A 14,898-nucleotide genomic window follows, 5' to 3' on the forward strand; every position below is an offset into this window, starting at 1 on the left:
AGCACTACTGCCTGGACAGGCAAGTCCGGAGAGATGTCTTTTTTGGCCCTACTGTTCTCCAGTACTTCCTGGTGTGATATTGGTTCGCAGACCCACCATCGGGGTTGGGATTGCTGCGGTATCTACTCTAAGGCCCTCGCCAGTATAAAAAACGTGATTTTTGAGCCCCCCCTGATTTGCTGCTAACCTGAGCCCTGAGGCGGAAAGCCGGGGCTTAAGGCCATTGTTTAATGAATTTTGTTCCTTGATTTCTCGCTATTTGCATTATTTGCACAATTCAATTTTACATTGTTTTTAAAGCTGCTGCATTTGCTGGGGCACTTTCTAACCTACCTGGGTCCTCTCAGCTGTCCCCGCAGCCGATTTGGGGCTGATGTGAGACGCTGACCGGAACGACACCATCTTGGGTGAGGAGACGGGTTGCGGACCAGCTGGTTCTTCCGCCCCGCCAGTATAAAAAACGTTATTTTTGAGCCCCCCCCTGATTTGCTGCTAACGTGAGCCCTGAGGCGGAAAACCGGGGCCTAAGGCCATTGTTTAATGAATTTTGTTCCTTGATTTCTCGCTATTTGCATTATTTGCCCGATTCAATTTTAAATAGTTTTTAAAGCTGCTGCATTTGCTGGGGCACTTTCTAACCTACCTGAGTCCTCTCAGCTGTCCCGCAGCCGATTTGGGGTTGATGTGAGATGCTGACCGGAATGACGCCATCTTGGGTGAGGAGACGGGTTGAGGACCAGCTGGTTCTTCCGCCCTGCCCTCGCCAGTATACAAAACGTTATTTTTGAGCCCCCCCCCCTGATTTGCTGCTAACCTGAGCCCTGAGGCGGAAAGCCGGGGCCTAAGGCATTTGTTTACTGAATTTTGTTCCTTGATTTCTCGCTATTTGCATTATTTGCATGATTCAATTTTAAATTGTTTTTAAAGCTGCTGCATTTGCTGGGGCACTTTCTAACCTACCTGGGTCCTCTCAGCTGTCCCCGCAGCCGATTTGGGGCTGATGTGAGACTCTGACCGGAACGATGCCATCTTGGGTGAGGAGACGGGTTGCGGACCAGCTGGTTCTTCCGCCCCTCCCTCGCCAGTATAAAAAACGTTATTTTTGAGGCCCCCCCCCCCTGATTTGCTGCTAACCTGAGCTCTGAGGCGGAAAGCCGGGGCCTAAGGCCATTGTTTAATGAATGTTGTTCCTTGATTTCTCGCTATTTGCATTATTTGCACAATTCAATTTTACATTGTTTTTAAAGCTGCTGCATTTGCTGGGGCACTTTCTAACCTACCTGGGTCCTCTCAGCTGTCCCCGCAGCCGATTTGGGGCTGATGTGAGACGCTGACCGGAACGACGCCATCTTGGGTGAGGAGACGGGTTGCGGACCAGCTGGTTCTTCCACCCCGCCTTTTGTCCTCTTGGCCCCTCCCCCACTTTTCTTAGTACTTATGGCAGTGATTTCCCGTTCGCGCAGCGGGCGGGCGCAGCGGCGGGCGCAGCGGGCGCGCCGGCGGCGCGCCGAAGGCCATACTCCCTGGCCAAATTGCAACGTCGCTTCCTAGACTCACCTACAGCGCCAACTCATTGTGAGCTTATAGGCCCTATCACCATGCAGACTGTTCTATGTTCAGTCTAACAACTGAGTCCTCACAGTTTTGCTCTAACTGCTCCCTGTCACTTGAGGTTCCCCAACTTTGTCATGGCTGCACACCTCAACTGCTGATTGTTTCTAAAACAACATATAATTTTCTTAGTATGAACTGCCGCTCCGTACCTAAGCACAGACGTGAGATCTTTGACCTTCTAAATGATGAACAACCGGATGCCCTCTTCGTTACGGAGTCATGGCTCCATGAAGGTTCGGGCCCGGATGTCGCGGAAGCACTTCGATTAATTATGCCATTGTCAGGTGTGATAGGGTGGCCAAAATTGGTGGGGGCATTGCTATTATTTTCAAAAATGTGTATCAATGTTTTTTAGACCGTATTAACTTACAAAATTGCGAAGCCGCATCTTTTAGACTTGTCCTTCATCCCAAAGTTTCCCTGAATGGCATTCTTATTTACCGCTCACCAGGGCCAATCAATGACTGGGTCACTCACCTGCCTGAGCTCATTGCCTCCTTGTTGCCTAACGTCTGTACTCTGCTAGTTGTGGGTGACCTTAATATTCATTTGGATGACCTTAGAAATAGTGCAGCTACAACTTTGATCACTGACCTTCATGCGATGAATATTATTCTACATAATCATGGTCCCACACACAAAGGTGGACACTTCTTAGACCCCATCTTTTCCAACCTGCCAGATCTGCAATGTCTTCCGGCCTTGCCCGTTCATTGGTCAGATCACTATCTAGTTAATTTTAGAATTTCGGCTCTGACCACCGCAGCTCTGCACAGAGGCAACTACGCGGAAAGGAGCAGGGAATGGAGGAACTTGGACATTGGCTGTCTGAATAAAGCTCTTGCCTCCAATCTCCCTTTGGAACTGTCCGCACTAGTGGATGTGGAAACTTCTGCCATGCTGCTTGATTTCTGGTTAAAAAATGCCATTGACACCGTCCTCCCTACCTCTCTAAAGCAGGATGTACGTCATAAGATGCCCACCCCCTGGTACACCGCGGCATTAAAAGCTGAGAAGTCTCGGTGTAAGAAGCTTGAGCGCCTTTGGCGCAAAGACTATTCTCAGCAGGCAGCTTTGACCTACAGAATTGCTCTAAAATCTTACCACAAAGAGTGTGCCTCTACTAGGGCCAACTTTGTGACAAAATCTATAACAGATGCCATTGACAATTCTAAAGTCTTATTAAGATTAGTGAAAAATCTCGCAGGCTCCTCCACAGTAGCTCAAACTCCTTCTCTGACAGACAGGAAATGCAATGAAATTGCCCAGTTTTTCCTAAGCAAGGTGGAGAAGATCCACCAGGACATCTCCTCTTGTAACTCTAATAACAAGACCATAGTCCAACCTGCTTCAGTAGAGAAAGCACACCGGCCCGAAATCTCCCTTCGTCACCCGCTCCTTGCTTGGCCTGAATTACAGTCTGAGAGTCTTCGGGAATTGCTTTGTAAAGTAAAATCTGGTTCCCCCCTGGACCCTCTCCCTATTTCTGTACTTAGGGCGCTTGATCCCTTGCATTTGTCTAAGATCTGTTCCATTCTTAATTTATCACTAACGACTGCAACGGTTCCTGCCATCTGGAAACATGCAATGGTCACACCACTTTTAAAAAAGCCAACTGCCGACCCTGAGCTTCTTGCCAACTATCGTCCCATTTCACTGTTACCTGCTTTCTCCAAGGTCTTGGAGCGCCACATCCATTTTCATCTTACTCAATATGTGAGCTCCAACAACTTACTTCATCCTTCACAGTCAGGTTTCCGGCCGGGTTTTTCAACGGAGACCACTCTCCTGGGCGTTACAGAGAATCTACGGTCTCTGCTCGACAAAGGTGAAATGGCCGCGCTGATATTACTTGATCTCAGAGCGGCATTTGACACTATTTCTCACAAAATCCTACTTGATGCCTTAGCCATCATGGGCCTGGAGGGATTAGCCTTGGACTGGCTGGCCTCCTTTCTTCCTAAGCGCACTTTTCAAATTTTTTCCCGTTCTGCCACTTCCAATACCTATTCACAGTACCATGGTGTTCCCCAGGGTTCTATCCTCAGTCCCCTGCTTTTTAATTCATATGTTACCCCTTTAGCTCATATAGCTGACAATGTCGGTCTCACGCTATTCACATACGCCGACGACTCCCAGGTTATCTTCTCGCTTACGAACTGTGGCGAGGCATCCTCCTCTTGCCTTCAGTTTGGTCTTGGAGAAATAGCAAAATTAATTAATTACAACCTTCTCAAACTGAATGGCGAGAAGACGGAGGTCCTTGTCCTAGGACAGAAGCCTAACCTGTGGACCTCGAGACACTGGCCAGCTAACCTAGGTCCCCTTCCTGTACCAGTGGAGCAGGTACGAAATTTGGGTGTTGCCATCGACAGGGGCCTGACAATGCAATGTCAAGTTAGTAAAGTATCTGCCATGTGTTTCACCATTATACGTTGGCTCCGTAAGATTCTGTGGATGTTGCCTGTTGACACAAGAAGGACGGTGGTGAGTGCCTTGGTCACCTCCCGGTTGGACTATGGCAACATACTCTACCTGGGGGCGGCCAAGGCTGTCACCCGACGCCTGCAACTAGTCTAAAATGCTGCAGCGCGTCTTCTTAGTGGATGTCGTAAAACCGACCACATATCCAGCCACCTTCATGAACTTCACTGGTTGAAGATTGAAAACCGGGTGAAGTTTAAGAGACTCACCTATATGCATAAGATCAGGCATAAGGCGGCACCTAGTTATCTACAGACTTTAGTAAAATCGTACTCACCTTCCCGTTCTCTCCGCTCTTCCTCCCAATGCCTCTTCTCAGTACCCAGGATCAAACTCTCTAGAATGGGAGGCCGTTCCTTCTCTTACTTAGCGCCCAAAATATGGAACTCCCTTCCTTTGGCCATTCGGTCTGAGGACAGCCTTATTTGTTTTCGTAAAGCTGTTAAGACCTGACTTTTCGATCTATAACTAATTGGCCAATCCATCCCTTGTTAGCTGCAGTATCTTAGCGCCGGGAGACCCTTACGGGTAGCTGTCACGCTCTACAAGCTTAAATAATAAATAATAAATAAATAAATAAGGTAAGGAATCTAACACTAACGTGTTTCTTTCAGATGCACAAGTTACTTACCTTCGGTAATGATATATCTGTAAGAAACATTAGTTAGTGTTAGATTCCTTACCGCCCCATCCATCCTCCCCGTTCTACGATCCGATAACTAGGATTAAGGTTTCTCCCTTTGAAGGCCCTAGTTTCATGGCACCAGTGTCGGTTTCTTGCATGGCTCTGCGTTCCTGGCGCGGAAAGCTATGTACAAAACTGACGACAGCATGCGAGGAAGGCATCTCAGTACTCCGACGACGTCATCCCGGCGATCACAACGCCGACGATGGACGCTGAGCCGCAGACGACGCCTACCGACGCGCAGGGGTACTGCTTTCCGGATCCTGTTTGACGCCTGGGGATATTCTAAGGTAAGGAATCTAACATTAACTAATGTTTCTTACATATATATTGTTACCCAAAATAAGTAACTTTTGCTTTACTTTACCTTTTGTTGACTAATGTATTTGCAACTATCTTGTTTGTCATTATAGTAACTACCATACATATGGTGTACATTAGAAAAGTTTTTTGATTTTAGTAAAATCTTATAGTACATTCGTAGTGTTAATTTTGAAAGTGTCTATTCATGGCAAAAAGAGATTTGAAGTCCACAAATACTCCAGTGAGCCTCATAGGACAGATTGTTGTCTAACATGCACCTTCCTCATGTAGTGCTCATGGGGTTGCATGGGTCACAGTCTATATGGTTTTCTGTCCCATAATGGTATTCCGAGTACGTATGTGATGCCAGAGGGTCTAGAGACTCCAAATCTCGGGTCTGGAGAGATTCCAGACATTGTGTCAGAATGCCTTCAATAAGGAGAGATGGTGATATGTTTTTTCTTAAAGAAATCGAACCTGATCAAACACGTTCTGATTATTTGTTATTAACAAACTCCCTTTGTCAATTTCTTTTCACCTATATTGGCATTCATCAGACTGATAATACCAGCCTGGTGAATTCCCTACTAGATGAAAAAATAATTTATGCTAGCTGGGTGTTTCTCCTTTATTCTACTCTTTCTCCTCTTTTTATGGATATGCCTTCTCCCCTTAAACCTCCCTCCCTGCTCCTCCTAATTGTTTAGTTGGAAGAGTTTCCCCCTTCAGCCATTCTCCTTCCTACTTCCTGCCCAACCCTACCCTCTAGTGGTGTTTCACAAGACTGAGACCCTTTTTCCTTGCTTATCTTTGCTGTTCTTCTTTCCTCATCATAGTGCTCCTTTGTTTGTTCGATCTGGATCAAAGTAGATATAGTAGAAATACTACAGTGGCCTATATATATTCACTGAATAAAAAAAAGGTTAAAGTGATGTTATAGTTAGGAATTGGTATTATATTTTACTTTACATAAAAAACCTTAGAAATTCACTGAAAAACCCAAAGGTTAGCGTGACGTTATGGTTAGGTGATAAAGTCTGTGCCACCATAGCAATTGAAACTCAAAGAAACACACAAATTCACCGGTTACAGTTAGCAAAGCTAACTAGAATTTTAGCCTCTGCCGTGCACTGCTTATGACCTCACTTATTATTTAACTCATGACATGTTTTATGACTTCATTTATGAAATCGCCCATGACACCTCAAATGACATAATTGATTACATCACTGACGATATTGTCTAATGAGTGTGTTAGTTTCTTTTATAGTTTACATAGGTGCGGGTAACTACCATATTGTTTCTCTATCTGATTGCATGCCAGGGCGCAAGTTAAAGTTAGCTCTGCTTACTATCACTGGTGGAATTCTGTGTGGGGGTTTCAGTTCCAAACAGTATTCGGGTACAGATGTATTCACCTAACTATAATGTTACTTTAACGTATGTTATTTCAGTTAATTTTTTGGTTTTTTTTAACATAAAGTAATATTACTACATATAAAGCTAACCCACCTGTCGTGCATGGCCTTTTGCGCAACAGGGGGCTGGCAGTAGGGCCTGGGGCCAGCTACCACCAGAGGCAGCCAACCTCATATCACACATAGCCTTTAGTCATGTGTGGCCATGTCCTGCATCCAATCCAACACCCTGCAGCACATAGCCTTTTCCATGCATTTTGGGAGATTTCCCACAACCCCCTTGGGTGACTGCTCGCCCCTTTGTATATGATTACATCCCCTGGAGCCTAACAAGGCTCGGGAATGTTGGTTGTATGCCACCCTCCCCTTATTTAATACATTGGGGCCACTGGGATGGGGTCCACGGGGATACTATCGCCTCAGGGGGCCATTCACACCCCTTTTACAAATACAATCATTCAAAAATGGTGGCCACCATTTTTTTTGTTTGCCCCGATCCCACAGGAGTCCCATGGGATTGCGCAAAACCCTTATTTAAATGTTTTTAATTTAGTCCCTGGGGGTCTCTCTGGGCCCCTCCATAGGGTTTGGTGGGTCAAAATATCCACACTCAGCCTCCTTTATATATATTTTGGGTTTTTTAAACTGCATGACCGAAGACTCCATCTGAGTCCAGTAATGGCTGCCAGCAACTTTTTTCTTATGTTACTGGCAGCCAATCTGGGCAATGGCTCTCGTGCAAATCTGACTCCAGTGGGAGCTCATTGGCCCAAAAGAAAAAAAACTTCCTGATCCAATTAGAATGCTCTATTTTTTAATTGCTGCTATTGCGAGACTCTTGTGCAAGTCCCTCAGACCCAACCATCCAGATATACAAATATTAATTTCTCAAAAACTATAAGCGGATTTATACTAAATCACAAAATCAACACGATCAAGCCTTGAAAATTACTGAAAAACAAAGGGTAAAGTGACGTCTAACAGCCCGATTCATCAAGCGAAATTGCGCTCGCAAAGGGCCAGATTCTGAGAATCTGGCCCTTTGCGAGTGCAATTTAAGCATTTGGGATTCATCATCCCAAATGCAAAAATCGCTATTAGCGAAATCGCAAATTTGCGAGGAATTGGATTTAAGGAATCTCTAATAGAGATTCCTTAAATGCAATTCATCAACCAATTTGAAATTGCGAATTCGCAATATTTGGTCGCAATTTACCACAAAGTCTGACTTCGTGGTAAATTGCGAAAAAAGAGTAAAAAGCACTTTTGTGCATTTTTTCCTTTTGCATGTTACACACACACATGTCCTTTGGATATGTGTGTGCGCAACACCTGTTTAAATTTGCATTTAAGGGGTGCTACAGGGTGTCCTTTGGACACCCCTGGCACCCTTTAAATCGCTATCTTATTTGCGATTAGCAAATTGCTAATCGCAAATAAGGGAAACTCACCATTCATTCCTATGGGCCTTTTGGCCCATAGGAATGAATGGGGAGTTATTCCTTATTTGCGATTAGTAATTTGCTAATCGCAAATAAGAAATGTGTAGCAATCGCATTTTATTTTGCGAATCCTACATGAATCCCGTTTTGCGAGTCTGTCATAGCGATTCCTTATGAATCGCTATTAAAGACTCGCAAAACGGGTCTTTGATGAATCTGTCTGATAGTTACATGTTAGTTAAAACATGCCATTTAAAACTTACAAAACCACTGAAATCCATCAGTTATAGTTCTCTCAAGTAACTGTAACTCATGCCCAAGGTAACTATAAATCCAGTGGTGAGACCTCTTCTAAGGCGGAGGAGCGTCACACCACCTCTATGAATCAGTGCAAGAAAATAAAATAAAATGATACCATAATGTTATTATCATTTTATTTTGCCCCTCTGCAGCAGCTTTGTGTGATGGGGAGGGGTGGGCAGCTCTGCTTGCTGGGCAGGGAAAGAGTGGTAGCAACCTCCTAAGTGGGCAATGACTGTTTGGCCTGAATTGCAGCCTTCATGGAGAACATGGACAGACCCCCAGTCCCTGGCTGAGCTTCGAACCATGGCACTCAGACCAATCACAACACTGATTGGTCAGGGGAGCCTGGGTGCTTACCAATCACAACGCTGCATAGCAGCGTTGTGTTTGGTCAAGGGAGCCTAGATGCCTGCTTTCTGTTCCGATGGGAAATGATGGAGAGACGGTAAGGTAAGTTAAAAATGTTTTTCAAAGTGACGTCATAGTTACATGTTAGTTAAAACATGCCATTTAAAACGTACAAAACCACTGCAATCCAACAGTTATAGTTATCTCAAGTATCTGTAACTCATTCCCTAAGGTAACTATAAGTCCAGTGGTGAGACCTCTTCTAAGGCGGAGGAGCGTCGCCCCACCGCTATGAAGCAGTGCAATAAAATCAAAATAAAATGATAACGTAATTAAGTATGGGCGGAAAATCCGTTCCGCTCGCGGATTTTCGGTAAATTCGCAATCCGCGAGATTCACGAATTTCCCGCGAAATCCGCAAATCCGCGAGCAGTGGATTTTATGGCTTGCTCGCACTGTTCGCGTGAGTTCGCGGCTTCCCAGTTCAACTTCGCGCCCCGCGAATAAGCGCTAAATTGCAGAAATACGATCTTAGCAAAACTGAAACTACTTACCAGGTTCAAAAGTTCAAGCTCATCATTAGTAGCCATTTCCTGTAGTGCTTCCTGAGGGGCCCCTCCAGAGTTCAGTTGCCTACTTGCAACTATTATGTGACCCTGCTCTGACCCTCAGAATAGTTACACATATGCCACAAAGGTCCTGAATTACAGCTAAGGGAGACAAGCAGGAGCCAGGCTGGAAGTTCAAATCCAACAGTGACACATTAATCAGCCCCTAATTCATTATTGTCAGTTGGGGCAGGGCAGGTGTTGTAACTAATTTTGCAACAATGAAAGCACTTAGCAAGTGCAAAAGATCACTAATCAGGAAGCACTAAGGAAGCAGGTGCCAGCTAAAAAAATATTCTGTGACACATTAATCAGCCCCAAATTAATTCAGGTCACTTGAGGCAGGGAAGGTGTGCTTTGCTTTGCCACAATAATGTACACTGGACAACCAGAGGGTGCTGTGATGAAACAGAGGGTGGCATGGGTGGGCCAGAGGGTGGCATGAGTAGTCAGAGAGTGGCAGTGGTGACAGAGGGTGGCAGTGATGAAGAAGAGTGTCCCAAACAGGCTGGACACGTAGAAACAACAAGTTCGCAAAACTTGCGACCCGACAGGTAAGTTCGCGTTTGCGAAATTGTACAAAACCCTCGCGAACTGGCAGAAACCTGCGCGAACACAAAAAAAAAGAATTCGCGGATTTTTGCGGATTGCGAGTTCGCAAATCCGCAAAATTCGCGAACGCGAGATTCGCAAAATTCGCCCATGCTTAAACGTAATGTAATGCAGCTTTGTGTGATGGGGCGGGCAGCTCTGCTTGCAGGGCAGGGAAAGAGTGGTAGCACCCTCCTAAGTGGGCAATTACTGTTTGGCCTGCATTGCAGCCTTCATGATTGTGATTGGTCAGGGGAGCCTAGATGCCTGCTTTCTGTTCCGAGGGGAAATGACGGAGAGGCGGTAAGGTAAGTTAAAAAAATGTTTTAATAATCCCCTTGCCCAGCCACCACCGATCCTTGCCGGCCGCTACTGTATAAATCGTGCCCAGTATTAACTGGCAGATGTCCAGTTGTTTTTTGGAACACCATGCAAAATGACATTTAGCAATTTTCACACTCTCCTTATTCTCCATGTCCTCAGGCTCAAAAATCGTTGACAGCAAAGCACTACTAGACGTTACCACAGACCAGTTGCAGGAGGCGACATCAGCAGCCCCAGACACAGGTTAGTTAATAATGTAGGTGGCTGAAACTTTTCCAAACTAAATACCTTTTCATGATGGTCTTTTCTGGTCTCGATAAGAGGTTTATCACATACACACTCCTACATCTACACTACACTACTACATCTGCAAGCTTCTTAGAAGCACTCGCTTACTCTTTGAGGTACATTACGATTTTCATTTGTCCATCTGCTGGTTTCTAAGTAGTGGGAATGGATTCTGCACCCTGTCAGCTTCCACAAAATAGAAGTCCAGATAAAAAAAATGGATTTAAAGTAACACAGCAGGAGTTTTTTGGTAAGTCTGTCGGTCCAACCCACAACATTGACACCACGCTGGAATAATTAAGCCATCTGAGGAACACATTGTTGAACTCTGTGTGTGTGTATATATATATATATATATATATATATATATATATATATATATTTTCTTTTCACGAGTGCCGGTAGTGGAGAAGCACTATCGGCGGGCGGTCCGAGCCGGGCACCAGCAATCCCAGTTACAACTTTTCAAGAATCAGTTCTGTACGAATTGATAGCCCGGACACTTTTTCTGTGCAAATATAATGTAGATTTATTGGCAACAACAACGCGTTTCGGCGGTTAAGCCTTGATCACGCTTACCGTCTCGCCACAAACACATCCATTTAAATCCACAAACAAGTGAAAAAAACATAAAGAAAGGACTGTTTTGCAGGTTCAACTAACATGGTAGTAAATGTGTCGGCCATCTTAGTATGTCTTTAAAGCCTGTATAATAGCATTATGACACACACAAGGGGAATTGTGAAGAACATATGGAAACATATCCAGTAGAGTTAATTCAATATTCAATGCAAGCCAAAACATAGCGCCCTAGTGGGCGATTCAAAATGCACATATTATAGAATTATAGAATCCATCAATGGTAATTTCTTGAAAGGATTGCCAAACAAAACATGGTTCCCCAGTGGGCAAATCGGGACCTCAAAAACCAAAACGTCTTCCTCGCCCCAGTGGGCGTGGTCAAAGGAGTCAAAATAATGACATAATGTTCTTGCCCCAGTGGGCTAGGTATTGACCATAGGTCCAGTGTCTCTTCAAAAGATGAGTTCTTCACAATAAACCTACTCTGCAAAACACGTTCTACATGTCTGAAAGAAAAGGAGAATTTAAAATTACTGAAAGACAGTACTGACAAGCTACAATGCCACTTAAAATTTTACTGTAGATGTATTGCAAGCTCTTCATTGACATTGAGGCCCCCGGGTATAGTACAATGGAAATCAATGATATAGGTTGATTCAAGTTTCCTCAGGGAAAGTTCACAGTTCCCCCCTCTCACTCCCAGATCTATCTTATCAATCACCACCATGCGGAGTTTGGTTTCATCACTGAAGTGGTGTGTCTGGAAGTGGCGAGCAACAGGGTATGTTTTGGTTTTATTTCTGATGACTCGTAGGTGTTCCAAGATTCTCTTCTTGGCTGTATGTTTACTACTACCAACATACCATTTATTGCATGGACTTATCAAGATGTAGACACAATAAGTGGTATCACAGGTCAGGTATTTTCTTATATGGAATTCCTTTCCTGTGGTTGGGACCACCAGTTTGTCACAATTAACACTTCCCCTGCACGCTTTGCACTTTCTACAACACTTGTAGCCAGTTCTGGTTGGGGCAGTGACATTCCTGGTAAGTGTGACATGATTGTGGCTGAGTTCATCTTTTAAAGATCTGCTCTTTCTAAATGTAATCTGAGGGTTACTAGCCAGGTCAGATTTGAGATGTTCATCATTCAACAAGACATGCCAGTGCTTATTGAAAATGTCTCTTATCGCATTAGCTTGACCACAATAAGTAGTAATGAACCTTACATTCTTACTACTATCTCGTTCTTTGGTAGGATAGAGCAGATCAGTCCTAGCAATCTTTTCAACTCTTTCACATGCATACTGGATGGTTTTACTGTTGTATCCACGTTCAATAAATCTGTCACACATCACTTGTTTCTCTCTTTCAAAGGATTCTGTAGTACTGCAGTTCCTCTTGGCCCTCAGCAGTTCCCCATAGGGGATACTTTGTATCAAATTACGGGGGTGCGAGCTATTGGCCCTGAGTATGCTGTTACCTGCCGTTTTCTTGCGGTGTAGAGTAGTTTCAATGATGGGGCCATTGATGTTAATAGCTATATCCAGGAACTCAATTTCCTTCTTGCTGTAGTTGGCAGTAAAGACCAAATTAAGGTCATTGTGATTGAGTTTCCTGACAAAGTCAATGGCAGTCTGCTCTGAACCGTTCCAAATAATAAAAATGTCGTTGATATAGCGCAGCCACAGGGCAACCTGGGTGTCGAATTCCTCCATGCGTCCGGCTACCTGCTCCTCCCACCAGCCCATGAAAAGGTTCCCGTAACTGGGGGCGAAGCAGGTACCCATCGCGGTGCCCTGCGACTGTCTATATATGTCCCCATCAAACACAGAAAAATTGTTGTTAAGGCAGAATTCGATCATCCCAACAATCATGTTTGAATGATCGACCATGGAGATGGAACGGGTCTTGAAGAAATGTTTGATGGCATTCAATCCCAGTTGGTGTTTGATGCTGGTATACAAGCTACCAACATCCAGGGTGATAAGCATATAGTTATCCTCCCAGGGTATGCCATTGATACTGGTCAGAAAATGAGTACTGTCTCTAAGGTAGGATGGTAGTGCCAGAACATATGGTCCTAAGAAATGGTCAATGAATCTTGACGTATTTTCCAGCAGAGAGCCCATGGAGGACACAATGGGTCTCCCTGGAGGGTCTGCCCTGTTCTTGTGGAGTTTGGGCAAAAGGTAAAGAACACGCCGGTAAGCGAACACGCCTGTTCGCAATGAAAACCGGCTCCCTGCCGTGCTTAGGCTGTGTGAATGTCTCTTACCCTTCTGAGAAGAGCGTGCCCGTGAAAATGTTGCGTGGCGCGAAAACGCGCACACAGGGCTTGTTGGAAAAGCGGCAGAATATCGCTCACCTCGATAGAGAGTAGAGTTCCACAAGGGGCGTCTGGATTAGCCTCAGTGATCGGTGAGTTCGGATTCCACGTCTGGTGTCGCAGTCAGCGGCAGGAGGTGCGGCAGTGCACCTGGAACGGCAAGCGTTCCCGAATCTCACCAAGCCGGAGCAGGGGTCAGCGCTTCCACGTAAACAACTTCTTTTCACGAGTGCCGGTAGTGGAGAAGCACTGTCGGCGGGCGGTCCGAGCCGGGCTCCAGCAATCCCAGTTACAACTTTTCAAGAATCAGTTCTGTACGAATTGATAGGGAAATACCTGGCAGAGGGTACCCGCCAACTACAGGATGCCTCATGCTATTCCAAATCTAACATGAATGATGTGCTGTGTTCTAATGTAACTTACAGGGAGATGCTAGTTGAGTGGAGAGAAAAGGGTTTAATTGAGTGGGAGGAATTCTATTATCTTTACTGCCCACATCCCCGGATCCCTGTTCTTTACCTTTTGCCCAAACTCCACAAGAACAGGGCAGACCCCCCAGGGAGACCCATTGTGTCCTCCATGGGCTCTCTGCTGGAAAATATGTCAAGATTCATTGACCATTTCTTAAGACCATATGTTCTGGCACTACCATCCTACCTTAGAGACAGTACTCATTTTCTGACCAGTATCAATGGCATACCCTGGGAGGATAACTATATGCTTATCACCCTGGATGTTGGTAGCTTGTATACCAGCATCAAGCACCAACTGGGATTGAATGCCATCAAACATTTCTTCAAGACCCGTTCCATCTCCATGGCCGATCATTCAAACATGATTGTTGGGATGATCGAATTCTGCCTTAACAACAATTTTTTTGTTTTTGATGGGGACATATATAGACAGTCACAGGGCACCGCGATGGGTACCTGCTTCGCCCCCAGTTACGCGAACCTTTTCATGGGCTGGTGGGAGGAGCAGTTAGCCGGACGCATTGAGGAAATGTAAATTTTATGGTCAAGTTGTGTTCCCTAGCGCGTACCCCACCGTCTCCATGTACGAGTTAAAGTGCATGTAACTTCCCTCCTGTACCAGCTATGAAGACGCAAATACATTTGCGTCCAACGTCAACATGTCCTCTTTCAGACCCACCCTGAATGGGTTGGATAGCCCGTTCCTAAGTATGCTATGCCAACGTCTTTTTGTAGTGTACTTCTACGTTTTTCAGCTCTAGCTGAGTAGGCCCTGAATTTCTGCCACCGAGCCTCTTTTCTGGCTTCTGACTCCAAGGGCCTCTGCCCAGGCTGCCTCTGTACCCGTGAACTCTGACTTACTTTCAGCGCGGCCCCTCGCGCTCAGCTCAGCCTGCTGTCTGCCAAGATTGACTATAACCTTCGAGTTATCTGTTCCGCTCCCCGAAAATACATTCCTGCCTGCTAGCTTCAGTAAACATTCCCCTCAGCTGCAGAGCCAAGGGGCCGACCTGTCTCTATGCAACTAATCCAAGCTTAATTCATAGCCCTTGTTGCCATGCTCCCATGGAAGGCCCATGCCCCCACGCTTCTCATACAGACACT

At 45.3% G+C, this 14,898-nt stretch overlaps 1 protein-coding gene across 3 annotated transcripts in view; it reads left to right on the plus strand.

The window, feature by feature from the left end:
* The window catches only part of AK9 (adenylate kinase 9), a 1,394,796-nt gene that overhangs the window by 704,078 nt on the left and 675,820 nt on the right, over positions 1–14,898 (plus strand). For all 3 annotated transcript variants that reach the window (XM_086926806.1, XM_086926808.1, XM_086926807.1), the window contains exon 24: positions 10,280–10,363. In XM_086926806.1, coding sequence (XP_086782932.1) covers positions 10,280–10,363 — 84 coding nt within the window. The remainder of the gene's footprint in view (positions 1–10,279; positions 10,364–14,898) is intronic.

Source organism: Lissotriton vulgaris, chromosome 6 (assembly GCF_964263255.1).
Source record: "Lissotriton vulgaris chromosome 6, aLisVul1.2, whole genome shotgun sequence".
Classification (NCBI taxonomy): Eukaryota; Metazoa; Chordata; class Amphibia; order Caudata; family Salamandridae; genus Lissotriton; species Lissotriton vulgaris.